The sequence below is a fragment of the Phocoena sinus genome, chromosome 7, assembly GCF_008692025.1.
Source record: "Phocoena sinus isolate mPhoSin1 chromosome 7, mPhoSin1.pri, whole genome shotgun sequence".
Lineage (NCBI taxonomy): Eukaryota > Metazoa > Chordata > Mammalia > Artiodactyla > Phocoenidae > Phocoena > Phocoena sinus.
In genome coordinates, this window is record NC_045769.1 from 75,743,134 (window position 1) to 75,758,990 (window position 15,857).

Genomic DNA, 15,857 nt, shown 5'->3' on the forward strand with positions numbered 1-15,857 from the left:
GTTTCATCTAGAAAACCTAACAGATCCTCAGCTGCTTTCAACATTATAATATATTCATAAGGCAAGTGTTCACCGGCAAACATAACAAATTAAATGGCATGAAGGTGGTGACCAAATACATAATGATGGAAAATGGACCAAACCAACCATGAGATACAAAGTCGAAATCAAAGAAGAAAAGGAATATGCAAAAACAAGGAATATTAAAAGCAAAACACTATGTGGAGTGTGCGCATGTACGTTTGTGTGTTGTGTAAGATTAACGTTAATTAGGATGCAAAACTGTCTCGTTAAGAATATGCTGTAAGGGTCACGAGTGGGAGAAAAGTATCTTGTCAAAAAAAAAAAAAAAAAATCACATACCATCATAGTAGACAATTGCTCCTACCAGTTTATCCTTCTGGAGCATGGGGAAATGCTCAAGGGCTCTTGATTTGCTGAGGACATAACTGCTTTTCAGGCAATTACTTCCGGCAACCAGATCATACAGCTTGATTCCCACCCAGTAGTAAGGTAACTGCCACCACCTACAGCATAAACAGGGGAAAAGGTTTCTTTAGAAACAGAGTATAACATTATAGAATGTCACTTTAAGATACAAGACACTTTTTATTAAGAAAAGCAAAGTATACCTAGAAGTGTACTGCAAAAGAAACAAGAGACGTGCCGGCCTGTTCTTACACCAGCCCAGCTGAATTATAAAAGTAAATGAATCATCTCTAAGGCAGTGGTTCTGGACCTGACTGCATATTAGATTTTCTGGGGAGCATCAAAAATAAATATAGATGCCTGGGCCTCGTGCTTCTAGGGATCAATTTAACTAGACTAGGGCAAAGATCAGAGCGACTCTAATGTACACCCAGGGTAGAGAATCATTGACTTAAGATGTCCTAAGAAATCTACGATAAAATATAGACAAAAATTATAAAATCTGCTTCCAGGCCCCACAAGACTCATGCAGCTAGCAGAGTTACATAATTCTGTATTTCCTACCACCTGTATTCCATCTTAAGTCAACTTGATGGATAGATCTAACAACATTTAGAAAATTGGGTTTAATAATTTTTGATTATTTGACACCTCCAAACCAAATTTCAGTTTTGGTTAACTCGGAAATTTAAAATGACACAAAATGGCTTAGGGTTTGGAGTTGATATATGTCAGTTCAGATTTTGCAGCAGGATTCTTTCTGGCTCTGCATTTTAGTCTGCAAATGACCCTCTTATGTTCCCCAGTGCAAATGTAGTTGCTCCTGTATATACTCTCAGAAACTGGAGTAAAAAACTACTAATTATAAGTGCAGAACACAACCTCCTTTGCCTTTAAGAGCTAGCCCTTAGAGGTGGGTCAGCAGAGACTAATATAGGAAAAGTCACACTTTTTAAAATGCAACAAAGGAAAATATTTTAAAAGGATTAAAGATTAGGACTAATTAAAACTACATTAAGAAATACACATTGAGGAACTATTTCCATTAAAACTTTGTTCTATTGACCTCAGATAAGCAAAGAGTATACAGATGATACCAAAAGGCTTACTTGTAAATTGGGAGCATTATAGGTAACGGAGCTGATAAATGGGGAGCAATTTCTAGTAGGTTGGCACGCTCATGAAGGGCTTCTTTTACCATCCTGTACTGAAAAGCAAAACAGAGAAAATTAGTTTGGCAATAACAGATCATAATATTTTCAAATGGCAAATAGACACCCTGCCAACTGATTGATACACAGAAACCTCTCTACCTCTGAGCAAGGATAGCTCCCTCCTAATCAAATTTCTAATAATACATCATGCTGTCAACCTGAAAGATTTTTTAGAAACCTTAAACTGTATTTGCATAGGAGAAAAACATGCTGTCAGAGTTCCCAGGTGTAAGATATTTTCCTGACTTGAGTTACAAGATTATTGTAGCAATTTATCTTGCATTCTCTGTATTGTCCCTTTTCTCAGTCCCCCATTATATTTTCTCATGTAAGAGATAACAGATTGTTCAGATTCATGTTAAACGTTTCCTTCTTGCCTCCACTAGCCCAAGCAGAGATGATACTTAAGAGTTGCACAGTATTTTACAGACTATCATTAAAAAGCTTTTGTCTTTAGTCCTCATTACATCTCTCTGAAGGCCCAGCATTACTATCATAATACTAATTTTACAAAGAAGAAAACCGAGGCTCATAGAAATTAAATAAATAAGCTGAAACACATCACAAGTCATCTGATTCTAAACCCTATGCTCTTTTCTTCACATCCATCACGATGCTAAACAGACACATAAGAAAAGGGGACAGATTCAAAACTGACAATGTCAAGTAAGTGCTGCTGTTGTTTTTCATGTACGAAAAGCAGATAGGGAGTTCAGTTGATTTTTTTTTTTTTTTTTTTTTACTCCTCTGGGAAATGTCATCTTCCACACTGCCTTGGCAGTTTTCAAATGGTGGCAGACTGGACACAACAGAGTGTGACATAAAAAAAAGCATGACTCAGATCATCTTTTCCTTAAGAATATGTCAGTGACAATATGCAGTATGATTGCATCTGCAGTTAAGAGGATCAGTTTAATATTCCTCATGTATTACAACACAGTTCCCTCGAAACTGCTTGCGAAGTAGCAATTTGGTGGCCATTGGTGGGGAAAAAAACAAAACAAAACAATCACAATTGTTAAAAGTAACACATCCAGGGCTTCCCTGGTGGCGCAGTGGTTGGGAGTCCGCCTGCCGATGCAGGGGACACGGGTTCGTGCCCAGGTCCGGGAAGATCCCACATGCCGCGGAGCGGCTGGGCCCGTGAGCCATGGCCGCTGAGCCTGCGCGTCCGGAGCCTGTGCTCCACAACGGGAGAGGCCGCGGCAGCGAGAGGCCCGCGTACCGCGAAAAAAAAGTAACACATCCGAAAGTGATTTTGTAAATCTGCTACTTTGACATGCCTGTGTAGAAAAAGCCCCTGATTACCCATAAACATAATGCTACAGGAAAAAAAATGGCACACCTCTCCTGAAAGACACTCCAGCCGAATACACTAAATAGGTATTTCCAATAGGAAGGAATGTTAAAAGCCATAAAAAAAAATAAAAAAAAAACTGATTTAATTGGGTAGAAAAAAGCACAGTCGCAATTTTTGTTTAACAACTAGCATGCACAATTACCTGCTCAATATCCAACTTCATGATAGCCTTCTGAAGATATCTCACACCACCATGGATCAATTTAGTGCTTCTGCTGCTGGTCCCTGATGAGAAATCATCTCTTTCTACAAGGGCTGTTTTTAGTCCTGTGTAACCAGAAAACCAAATTAACTTCTTAAATTACACAATTTGTATGTAATTCATTAAAGGCACTTCTCCAGGGTAGAGACAGTCACAAGAAAAATTACTCTGAACATGGATAAATTTGTATTCCAAGTGCAGTACGCTGTCTATATTATAATGAAGAGATTCTAGTCTCTTCCTGGGGGAAAAGTCAAACCAGAACTAGAAGCATATTAAACTGTGAATGAATCACAGCTAGAAAATATTACAGTGCAATTTCAGGGCAGTAACATACACTGGTGTGTTTCGAGGGTCGAAGGGGAGTCTGGCACCCATCTTTAACCATGTAGAGTTAACTCAGTATTGTTACCGATGCCTTCTGGAACTCACATTCATCCCTCACTACGAGAGTCCAGACATGTGCCAGCCTCTCAACTCCAGTCAACTCTGATGCATCCACTGTGAATCTAGACTAGCCCTCTATGTGCCGGTTCCTATTTCTGGAGTGGTGTGAAGGTGGGTATAAAATGGGAAAAGAGATCAAAGATATTGAAACAGAAGAAGAAAGAAGAGAATAACCTCTGATGCTGAGGAGTTTACAGTCTAACTGAAGACGTGCAAGCACAGTATTGTAGAACTACAAAGAAAAACACAAGCCAGGACAAATGAACCCAGTACAGAGTATCCATGAGTAAAGAAAAGACAATATTCTTGGTAAAGGTGAGGCTGAACAAAGACAAGTCAGTTCTAAAAATCATCCCTCCCAACCTGGCTTTCTTTGAGGGTTGCAATAAATCTCTTGGGAATGAAATCAGTTTTGTTTTGTTTTGTTTTCTTGCAGAGACACCCCGGCCTCTTCAGGACTGGGAGGACCAACATTACTACAAGTTCCATACACTAGTTAGATATGAAATCCAAAATTTCAAAAGACGCGAAGTATACATCAGCACCAAGCCAGAAGAAATTTTCATGGCCTGCCATACTCTTGGGGGATGAGAGAATGTCATAGAATCCAATTACAATGAGAATATGTAACTGGAGCAGTTTGGGCTCACGAAGCTCATATAAGAGAACTTGTGCATGTATTCAATTCAGAGCCATTTATTACATTTAATACCAAAGGGTCGTTTTTATAACTTCTAACAGTTTAAATATCGTACCCAAATGTCATCATAAAATCAGGGCAATTCCCTTGACTCAAAAGGACAAAATATTTGGAAACTGTGGAGAGAAAAGTAGAGAACTTTGATTCAAGGGCAAAAACTGCTAACGCTCTAATGAACTAGCAAAATAACACAGAAATTACAGATATCATAGACCCAGGTCACTCTTTTTAAGCATTTATGCCAGAAAAAGATGTGTAAAATTCTCAACTATGAAAACTCTAGCAATGCTTAGGAAATTTAGTACAGGATGTATTAATTAAACACACAGAAAAATATATCATATTAGTGCATATTTTTTGAGAGCCTAAGTGCCAGGTAAAGTGCTGGTGTTAGAAATGAAATAGACATAGACCAAGCTGTCAAGTAGCTCCCAACCCAAAGAGAGGCAAGTGAACAAAATGAAGCAAAGTTTCATAGGTGCTGCATTTGAAAATGCAGAGGACTCTTTATCCTAAAGTGGGTCAAAAATTAAATTCAGGATATAAACCCCAAATTGCTTAGTCGAGATTACATTTGCAATCTCTCTTACAATGCACTGTCTTGGTGAGCTCTATCACCTTTTCTTAGTAAGTCCGACACAGAGAGTTCTTCCAGTACTAAAATATACCATTTTTCTTCAGTTGAAGATCAGATGAGGAAGTTGACTTTCAAATGGCATTTAAGAGCTGAATTATTTAGAACACACCTCTCCTTCCAGTCTTGGAATCAGTCATGGCATTAAGATGCCCACACCATTCGAGGCAGGGACATAAAACTGAGAGGGGATAAGCAGCTTTCCCATCCAGCCTATGGCTCCTACCTGCCCAAAGGTACCCACAGGCTGTGGGAGAAGATGCCTTAGTCCCCAGCTAGCCCCACCTCCTAGTATGTAATCCCCTACCCTGGAGTGTGGGCTTAGCTAGTGCCTTGCTTCTAACCAACAGAATACAGCCACGATGGTGGCAGGCCACGTCCATGGTTAGGTTACAAGAGACTGCGACTTCCTCCTGGATAAAGCAACCTGTCTTGCTCTGAGTCAAGGAACCAACAGAGCCCCTGGTCAACAGGTCACAAGGAACTGAGGCCTCAGTCCAGTAACTTGCGAGGATCTGAATCCTGCCAACCTCCATGTGAGTTGCTAGGAAGCACTGCAGCTTGTGAGAGACTGTGACACAATTCCCTGTGTGAACAATAACTACAGCCAAGGTAGTTATTTTAATTGTATCTGGGATGGGGTCTTGGAGAAAGGCTGAGTCAACAGAGGAGGATGTGCTCAGATGGGTAGAGGGCAGGAGCAAGGGAATTATCACTGGCAAAGATCAGCTCAAGCAAGAGAAGGCAAATGACTGAAATGGCCCAGCTTATTTAGGGTCTGCCTGTCACTCAGGGGCTGGAGTGTGGGGAGACCTTCTAGGGGAACCACACAGCATGAGGGGGGCAATAGAGAGTCTAGCCTCAGAAGGCAGAAGACGGTAATTGGAGAGTGATATGAAGAGAGAATTTTATGGGTGTGTGTTATCAGGATGGGTTTTTTTTTCTTTCCCAAACTGACACAGTGTGAGGCAGGGAACTACTCTAGGAATTAGCAAGCCATCTCAGGAGGATATTTCAGGATATTTAAGTGAGAGCTAACACTTTAAAGCCTCAAAACTACTTTTGCAAGAATTGGACATTTAAAAAAGTTATTCACATGTACTTATGTGAAAAACCTTAGTGAATACCAACAAAAGTTAAAATGGGCTTCTCTGTCAAGCCAGGCTGTTTCTTCTTGTCCCATTATTTCCAGTGTCATATCGTCAAGCTACCCACCAGAATTTCTGAAGGGAAATGATACTGCTCCTTCCAGAGCAAAATAAAAATGTAGTCTCTAAATTTACAGCTAAATTGATATATTAAAGTACCATGTAACCTAAAAGTATTACCAAAAGTTTTTGAAACCTTAAAAAGAAAACATTTAAAAAATTTCAACTGCTTTTATGCTAAACGTTCTGGATTTCTCGTTTTTGTTGGATGAGAATAACGGAATGAGGAAGGAGGAGAGTAATGCAAAATCAAGACATTATTAGAAGTTACAACCGCTTTTGCCTTAACTGATTAACCGACTACAGCAAAGACAATGAAATTGTTTAAAGTCTTATAACGATCTTGCATGATTCGGTTACCTAAGATGTTCCTTCCTGTTTCACCTCTCAAAAATCCAAACTTTTTTTCCACCTCCAGTCTGAAAATAAGAGTTTAGTTTGTTTTGTTTTGTTTCAGTATAAAGCAAGGAAGTGAAGAGAGAGCACTGTTTTATCTTCTCAAAGAGAATGAACAGTATTTTTTTTAAATTTTTATTGGAGTATAGCTGATTTACAATGTTGTGTTAGTTTCAGGTGTACAGCAAAGTAAATCAGTTATAGATATACATATATCCACTCTTTTTTAGATTCTTTTCCATAGAGTACTCTGCACTCCCTTACAGAGTATTGAGTAGAGTTCTCTGTGCTATATAGTAGTAGGTCCTTATTAGTTATCTATTTTATATATAGTAGTGTGTATATGTCAATCTCAGTGTCCCAATTTATCCCTCCCCCATCCCTTTCCCGCCTGGTAACCATAAGATTGTTTTCTACATCTGTGACTCTCTTTCTGTTTTGTAAATAAGTTCATTTTTACCATTTTTTTTAGATTACACATATAGGCAATATCATATGATATTTGTCTTTGAACAGTATTTTTAAGTGACATTCAATGCTAACATTTTGCATCTTAGGTAAAATAATTAAATTTGAAGGAGACCGAAAATAATGCATCCAGGCTTCCAGCAACTGTGCCTAGCTGGATGTGAGGCACTGGGGAAGATCTTTCCTCAGAGTGGAAAGAATGACCTCCCCACATGCCCACCAGTGAAGGGCTGGCCTCTGTACATGTATGATAATTCACTAAACTCGTTCAAGATTTTATAAGGAATAGCTTTTGCTTGTTTCTTTTCTTTTCAGAAGTTACTTTTTATGGAAAGCAATATGTTCTATCACTGCTGAGATGAACCAGAACATTTGGGAGTGGTATGATTATTCGATTTCTTTGTTTTTATAATTGATTGCTTTTAGTAGTTACTCTCATGAATTTCACTGCAGTGGTAAAGTATTAATATTTGGAGTGAGATTACTCTGAAATTCTTTGGTGGAAGAACAAGATTAGTTATAGCAGAAGAAGAAAGTCAACTTGAAATCTACCTTTCAGTCATACTCAGCCCATCTCTGAAGTTAAAGTTGTACCGTTTGGGTGGGGTCAGGGATGTGAATGAAATACAGCTCTTCACAGACTTGCCTTTTCTGTCCTGAGTGGGAATGTCTAGCTGCCAGGCACTTCCAACTAAACCAATTCATGGATCAAGACAGTTGGATGAATACAGAGGGATAATTACCAACTAAGGGGAGGAATGGTACATTTAACTTTTACAACATGAAATAGAACAGAAGCATAGTTTAATACCTTTTACTGATTATCTTATGCATGCAAACACACTCAATATAATAAATGCAGAGAAGTAAAGAGAACAAAATAAAACCCTCCTGTAACCACACTACTCAGAGATAACCACAGTTGACATTTGGGTGTTTAAATGTTCACATTTTCTGTGCGTGTATGTAGTCACATACGCACATTTTTACCAAAACAGGATCATATGATACATTCCATTTTTTTCATTTAACATTATTTATTGTAAACATCTCTCCAATGTTAATACATATTTTTCTATAATTTCACTTTTAATGTGTGCATAGTAATACATTAAATATTTACAATGATTTATTTATTCAATTCCCTGTTTTTGAACATTTGGGTTATTTCCTACCTTCGCTATCACAGTACTGCAAGATTGTATTTTTATTTAAACTCTCTACATCTTTATTTCATTATAATAAATTTTCAGATATGGCATTATTTAACTATTTTTAAATAGAAAGGGGAGAGTAATAGCTATGAAATAACTACCAGAGGCACCCAGGTAATAACACACAAATCAAAAAGTTTAGACACTCTGTACATTAGTACCAATTTCTCTAAAAAATAACACACCTGTACAGCTGCAAAGCAACCCTGGCTTGTTAATCCTCATGATCAGGATTCTATGCTTTAAGCCTAGTATTTTCTAACAGTGAATGTTAACATTTTACAGAACTATATAATATTGGATTGGTTATTATACCTATTTCTATTTTTCTATTAGAAACATATAAACCATTAATGGAGATACTATGCTAAGTTAGAACACATCATTAACATACTTTGAGTCTCTTAAGTTCACACATGATTATGGAGGCACAAAAATGTATTAAGCGATAACACTAATTATAGTAATAGAGTTTCAGGGGAATAAGGAAGTTGCTGTTGTTGCTTTCTCTTTTTACTATTTTACTATTTACTTTTTTACTATTTTACTTTTTATTATTTTATAATAAAAACAGCCAGTATTCAGAGAGAAGGAATATCCAAACAATGTAAAATGATGAAAAGAGAGAATAATATACTCCAGACATAACCAAGTTTAACAATTAAAAATGTCCCATATATTCTACCAGAAACTTTTTATGCTGATAAACCTGTGTACTTTTTTGCTTCAAAAACAAATACAATTAACAAACTCATTCTTCACAACTTGTTTTTCAATTTACAATACATTTTAGCCATTATCCCTGTAAATACTTACAAACCTCTCTGAATAACTGAATGGACCCAATTTATTAAACCATACCACACTCTTTTTGCTATTATAAATATTGCTTATAGGTAAAATTTTGATCAATATGCCACTGTGAGTTCAGCTTTAAACTCTTCCTCTCCAAACACAGAGAAAATTATATATATGTGTGTGTATATATATATATATATGTTTTTTACATGTATATATATCTGTACATACATACCTATGTACACACATACATATATATTTTTTAAGGCATGGTTGATTCAAAAATAAACACCTCATGGACCAGAAATGTAGCAGAAACTCAGAGCAGAGTAGTTAGGCCCAAAGCCTCTGTCTTGGTGGAATCTGGGTCTAGAAACAGGCAAAGGTAACCAAGATTTCAGTTCCTGAAGGGCAAGAGATAGGGAGAGGTGAAGGAGACAGACCAGTGCTGGAATCCAGGGATTGAAGAAGGGTGGAAAAGCTTCTGCTGACCACTGTCTGGGGCTGTGGACTATCTGCTGGGACATGCCCAGGAGGCAGGAAGATGGACCCAGCCTGGAGAGCAGTACCTGGGCCAGGGAACCACCAGTTGGCTGGCCAAGATCAACACAGGGCAGGAGCCTCGATTTGGTTTTGAGAAAAGTCTCTGATGGGACTTGAAGGTGGCAGCAACTGTATCCCTAGAGTTTAATGTATGGCAACAGAGAGTGATGCAAAGCTGATTTAATATGGAGGAAAGGAAGAAGGAAATGGAGCAAAGTAAAAAAAGATGTAAGGTAAAAAATACAAAATAAAAGCACATGGCATCCAAATAAATGGAGATGGACCAAATTCACCTGTTGAAAGACAGATTCCATCTATCAAGCGTTAAAAAAAAAAAGAATCCAGCTACTTGTGTTTAATCACAGACATTAAAACAAAAGGATATAGAAAAGTTGAAAACAATATGAAACAAATCCTGTCTGATATGTTATTTTTCCAACTTCACAGGTGTTTATTATATTTCTGCCATAGATAAATTTCAATTTTTATGAAATCAAATTTAACAGGATTTGCCAAAAGGAAAATGACTTTATTGATCTCATGCTTAAAAACACCTGTCTTACTCCATGTTTTTAAATTTCCATATACTTTCTTCTAATAGGTTTGTGGTGTTTTATTGTTAAATCCTTGATCCACAGGGATCATGATAAATAGAATATAAATATACATAATATATACAAATATAAATTTGGGAAAGTGGATACTTCAATGTCACTTATTAAATAACCAATAATGACAAATATGAAATGCTTTTACCATATCCTACATTTTATGTATTCAGATCTATTTCTAGCCTCTTACTTTTGCTCCGCTAATCTCTCCGTTCCTTTAGCAAACTATTTTAATTAAAGTAGCTTTAGAATACACTTCGATATTGATAGAGCTCTATCTGCTTTATCATTATTCTTTTTCAAAATTAATCTAGTAAATCTCAAAGGCTGATTCTTCCAGATAACTTTGGCACAGTTTCTCTAACCCTCCCCACCCTACTCCTGCCAAAGACAGTCACTATAACATAATCACTAAATTACATCAAATTTCCAGATTAATTTTAGTAGCAATTTGCAACCTAGTCTAATTAGCAGTGTCCAGTAAGTAGCAAACTTTCATCTGCTGCAATTCTACTGTCCTGAAATAGGATTTTCTCTACCCTCATGGTGGAAGAGGGGCAGTGGTAGAAGGGGGTGGAGATCTGTAATTCCCAAAATGCACTATCTTCCATGGCTCTCCCTTTTCTGCAGTTTTTAATGCAATTAAAAATGCACACACCTGCTCCTTTTCACAAACCTTTATTTATGCAGAAGTGTTGTTGTTATCCTCCGTTATGTCTGAGAACCTTGAGGCTCTCTGTAAGGTTAGAACACTTATTGAAGGTCATGGACCTAGTGAGTGATGAAGCTGACTGATCCCACTTGGTTCTCATTTCATAGCCTGTGTCCTTACTCGTTATGCTATACTGTCTTAGACTCGAAGGAACTGTGGTGAGAATTCAGGAATTACTAGCCAGGCACCATTCATAAACTAGAAGTACATATACATTTTTAAACAAGAGAACTACAATTAATGTTTTCTTCTAGCAAGAAGCAGTCTTCTCTGGAATTTTGAAGCCATAAAGTTTAAGTTTATAAATAAGATTTTAAACCAAAATTGTACTGATTGACCCCGATACATACAGGTAAATCACATAAAATAACAAAAAAGAACTGAAAAAAACATCTTGAAGCCCTCTGAGGGAGTGACTACATTTATCAGAGTCTCTTCATTCCAGCTCTCTTTTGGGGGCAAAGTGCCTCCTATATCATCGTGCTTCAAGGCTGGGGACTGGCCACAGAGGTTTTAACCAGAGAAGCAATTCCTATTGATCCTAGAGACCTACAGGAGAATGTGAGGAGAGCTGTGCATATTATGTTTATATAATAATATTCCCAAATAAAACAAATGAAAAACTGATTCCCAAGAAAATGCAGATGGTAAGAATGCAAATAAATGTTCATTATGAAAACTTCATGACTTTTTCTCTTCCTTCTATGGTCTTTGTTTATCCATTACCAAAATTGCATTTGGGCACAATATTTCATCAAAAACCTTGTGAAAACATTTTTATACGAGCCTTTTAACATCTAGCAGTTCCCCCAAAACTTTGATGTCCTGAAAAATCTAATTATTACTGGTAACTTTAAAAGATCACAGTAATTTATTTTTGTCAAATGTGACTAAAGATTAATGGATACAGTCAGGAATAATTTGGTAAAAACATATCAAATGCAGAGAAAGCAAAATTTGTTGTTAAGTGAAGCATCAAATATAATAAAAGAGCAAATTCCATGAATGAACAGCAACAATGCACAATTCATTAACCAAATGCCCATGATTATTTCACACTTCAGAGGGCTACTGATATGATCAGAAATTGTAGTAAAAGGATAAATATAGATTAACTTCAGCATCTCTATACATTTTAATTATAAATGCTACCCTCAGAGGGCTACCAGCATAATAAAGGAAATACAAACTATGGTTTATCCATCCTTTTTATAAATCGTAACTCCGTATACATCAAATAAGACAGTCAGTCAATTATTTTAAAAGACAGCAACTGAAATGCCAGGAGATACTGAAAGTACTTCATTTTCTTAGCTGTTACTAACTATAAGTATTAAAAATCTTGTCAACATTCTGGCTCTGAAAACTCTTATCTTTTCAAAATCATCATCACGGTCATCACCCACAATCGTCTGCTAATGTACTAGGTAACATTCTTTACTGCCCAAAGGAAAAATGTTTGTTCAGCGAATATTAATAAACTATAAGCTCCTCGAGGGCAAGGCCACGTCTTATTAGTCTTTATATTCCCAGAGTTGGTTCAGCAGTTGACTCACAAGTAGTATTATTTTAAACAGCAGAATGAAACAAAACAAAAAACTGGAAACCACCTAAAGAGTCATTAACAAGAACGTCTTTGGGATGAATTTTTCAGCCATGAAAAACAATGAATACCATATACATGTAAAGATTGATTAACTACACTGTTATTTGAAAGTAATACACTGCAAAGTAATGACTACAGTATGATCTTATCTATGTTTTTAAAAAGATATCTAAAAAATGCACAAAAGCAAATATAGGTGAGACTTTTCAAAAGGAGAAAAGGAATAAAAGACATTTAATCAGTAGTTGCCTTTTTGCTACTGCAATCACGGTCCTAACTCTTTGAGGGAAAGCTGGCTTTCCAACTCCCCTTACCTCCCCCTACCAGTCCTAAGTTTCCATTTAAACAATTTCTTGCCTTCATGGAATCTTTTCTCATTTTCTCCTTCTGTCATTGATACCTAGTCAGTTCTCAATTTGGGATTCTACCCTATCGTGTATTTTCTCTGCCCCAACTCTGAGCAATATCAGACACACATGGGGACACACACACACACACACACACACACACACACACACATACACACACACACACACAGAGATATCCTTTTCTAACCAGAGCAAAGCAACCCCTATTCCTATCACATTCTCTAAATCTTTTCTACATCCAAGTCCCTACTCTTATCCATAAGTAGCACATCTCACTTCTTTTTGAGTGTTTAAGAATAGCTCTTCAGAGTCACACAGACTCCCTCTTTTATGCCTTAGAATCTTTACACTTTGTATTCGTCCCTGAGAAATGTCTCTTCTTGCCCTGCCAAAGCTAAGATACATCTTTGATATCCCATGCCGCGTATTTTCCCGAGAGCTTGTTCCACATGCAGCCTTCTATTATTTGCATGTTAAGGCTCTCCTCTGAGTCTACAGAAATATTCAGATGGCTCCTATCTTAAAAAGAAAAGAAAGAAGAAACAATTCTTGCACATATTGCCTCCCTTATTCATATCCTACTAACACCAGCAAGTTACGTCCTTTCTGTTTTATTTGTCTCTAGATCTCTTACAAGTTTAGCCCCTGCTTCTTCCTTATTGCCTATCCTTTCCTCATCACGAATGCTCTTCACTGTCTCAGAGGGCCTGTTCAGTAAAGTCCAAAGACCTTTCCCGGTATCCCAGGCCCAGCCCTGCTTTTGCACTCCTCTCATATCCTCCCCAGCACAGCCTGGGTGATCCCAACTGAAACACGGGCTGTTTCCCACACACACTGTTCCTCTCACATGCTCCCTCAGATTGGCACACTTCCAGCAAGCAATGTTTGCCTACTAAAATTCTACCCGTGCTAAATAGCAGCTTGCTTTCTCCAGACCATTCTATGCAGATATAACAATGCCCCCAAGCCTCCTGAAAGGCACATATTCTCTATAGGGTAACTCAGTCTACTACAGAACTACAGAACTTGGAGCAACCTAAGGGTGGAGCCTGGATCAAACATCTTTGTATTCTCATGTAGTACTTTGAATATTGCCATGCATAAAGCAGGCACTCAGCCAATATTTGTTGAAATGAAAGAAAAAGAACTGCTGTATACTTCAGTACATAGCATGAACATAAGTGGAGATAGCAAGAAATATTTCTCTGAACGCTACTGGGGAAACGATCCTCTTGGACATAGAAAATTGTCATCTGGTAACTTCTAAGCCCTGGAGTAGTCCCAGGACAATTGGGGCAGTCCCAAACGAGACCTCCCATTACACTGCCTATGTGTCTTCTCTTGACACTCTCTTTCCCAAGACTCCAGGGAAGAGTGTTGAATTCAAACACCTTGAGGTAACTTCAACTCTTCTTTCCATCTGACTTAGTATGTCCCAGGATAATGCAGCTTAAATTATAAACTATGGATGGAGACAAAATTATATAAATATTAGGGTGTGCCAGGAAACTGAGTATGTTCCAGGACTTATTATTGTGAATTTGCCATTATTTGGAATTGACATAAAGGACCTAGGCTGTGACGTCTACATGGATCAAAACTCAAGTGGGGGTCCTGTGCAATCACAGTAAATCTACTGTACTTTTTGGCTTATGTGTGCCTAATCTCACGAAATTTATTTCATTTCTGTAAAACTAAAATCTACCAGATATGCAAAGTACCTAAGTCTAGGGTGGGTGTGGTAGTAACTTAATCTGAGAAAAATTATTCCATGTAATAAACTATTACCACTGAATATGAAACTGCAATGAATACTGAATCTTATATAGTAACTAAAATAATTTGGAGTCAAAATTCCTTGCAGCAGTACCCAGTCCAATTTGATATATCTAAAAATAATCACAAAGGATTATTTCTCCGGGACAATTGGTTCTAAAAGTCTTTTGCCTTCATGTTATTAATGGCAGCTATAATACTATCTACAATTTATTGAGTTTCTACTTTGTGTGACAAGCACTGTTTTAAATCCTCTTCATGATTATGCATTTAATCCTCATAACAATCATTAACGGAAGATATTTCTTTCCTTATTTGAAAGATGAGGGACCTGAGAGAAATTAAGTAACTTGCTTAAGTGTACGTGCGTGTGTGTGTGTATGCACATACATACATCTGATAAAGCAGCTCAGCCAGGATATGTACTCAGATTTCTTTGATTCCAAACTCCACACTAATAACCACAGGCAAAAGAAGCAAATCATTAAACATATCATATGTAAGAGCCTTGGTGTTCCATACTAAAATTTCTTTCTTTATATATCCTGTTGCCATTTTGAAAGAACTTCTCATAATATCTTTCCTGAAGCTGACTAATAGAGTGAGACAGAACTACAGGTTAGCAAGTCTTTTCCATCATTCAGTCACCTGAACTAGAGTTTCCCAAACTGTAGTCTGTATTTCATTGGAAGAGATTATTTTAATAGAGAAACAAAAAGAATTATTTTAATAGATTAATTCATTTTAATAAATCTTTTTTTTTTTTTTTTTTTTATGCGTTACGCGGGCCTCTCACCGTTGTGGCCTCTCCCGTTGCGGAGGACAGGCTCCGGACACGCAGGCTCAGCGTCCATGGCTCACGGGCCCAGCCGCTCCGCGGCATGTGGGATCTTCCCAGACCGGGGCACGAACCCGTGTCCCCCGCATCGGCAGGCGGACCCTCAACCACTGCGCCACCAGGGAAGCCCAATAAATCTTTTTATTAAAGATAAATCACTGACATAAATGTGATTTTAGGTGATACACAAATAATTTTATTTCACATAAATGTACTTTACTGTGTATAAAAAAAACTAACCAGAACATCAAATCAATGAATTCACAGGAATATAAAGTTTTCTTTCTAAATAAATTCATTTCAGTGTAAAAGACAAACTATACTTCATTTCAA

At 37.3% G+C, this 15,857-nt stretch overlaps 1 protein-coding gene across 10 annotated transcripts in view; it reads right to left on the reverse strand.

Moving 5' to 3' along the window:
* GPD2 (glycerol-3-phosphate dehydrogenase 2) overlaps nucleotides 1–15,857 on the reverse strand; it is a 197,418-nt gene that overhangs the window by 64,300 nt on the left and 117,261 nt on the right. For all 10 annotated transcript variants that reach the window (XM_032637520.1, XM_032637521.1, XM_032637524.1 and 7 more), the window contains 3 exons: nucleotides 3,146–3,270; nucleotides 1,539–1,636; nucleotides 364–527 (listed from right to left, as the gene is read on the reverse strand). In XM_032637520.1, the coding sequence (XP_032493411.1) occupies nucleotides 364–527; nucleotides 1,539–1,636; nucleotides 3,146–3,270 (387 nt within the window). The remainder of the gene's footprint in view (nucleotides 1–363; nucleotides 528–1,538; nucleotides 1,637–3,145; nucleotides 3,271–15,857) is intronic.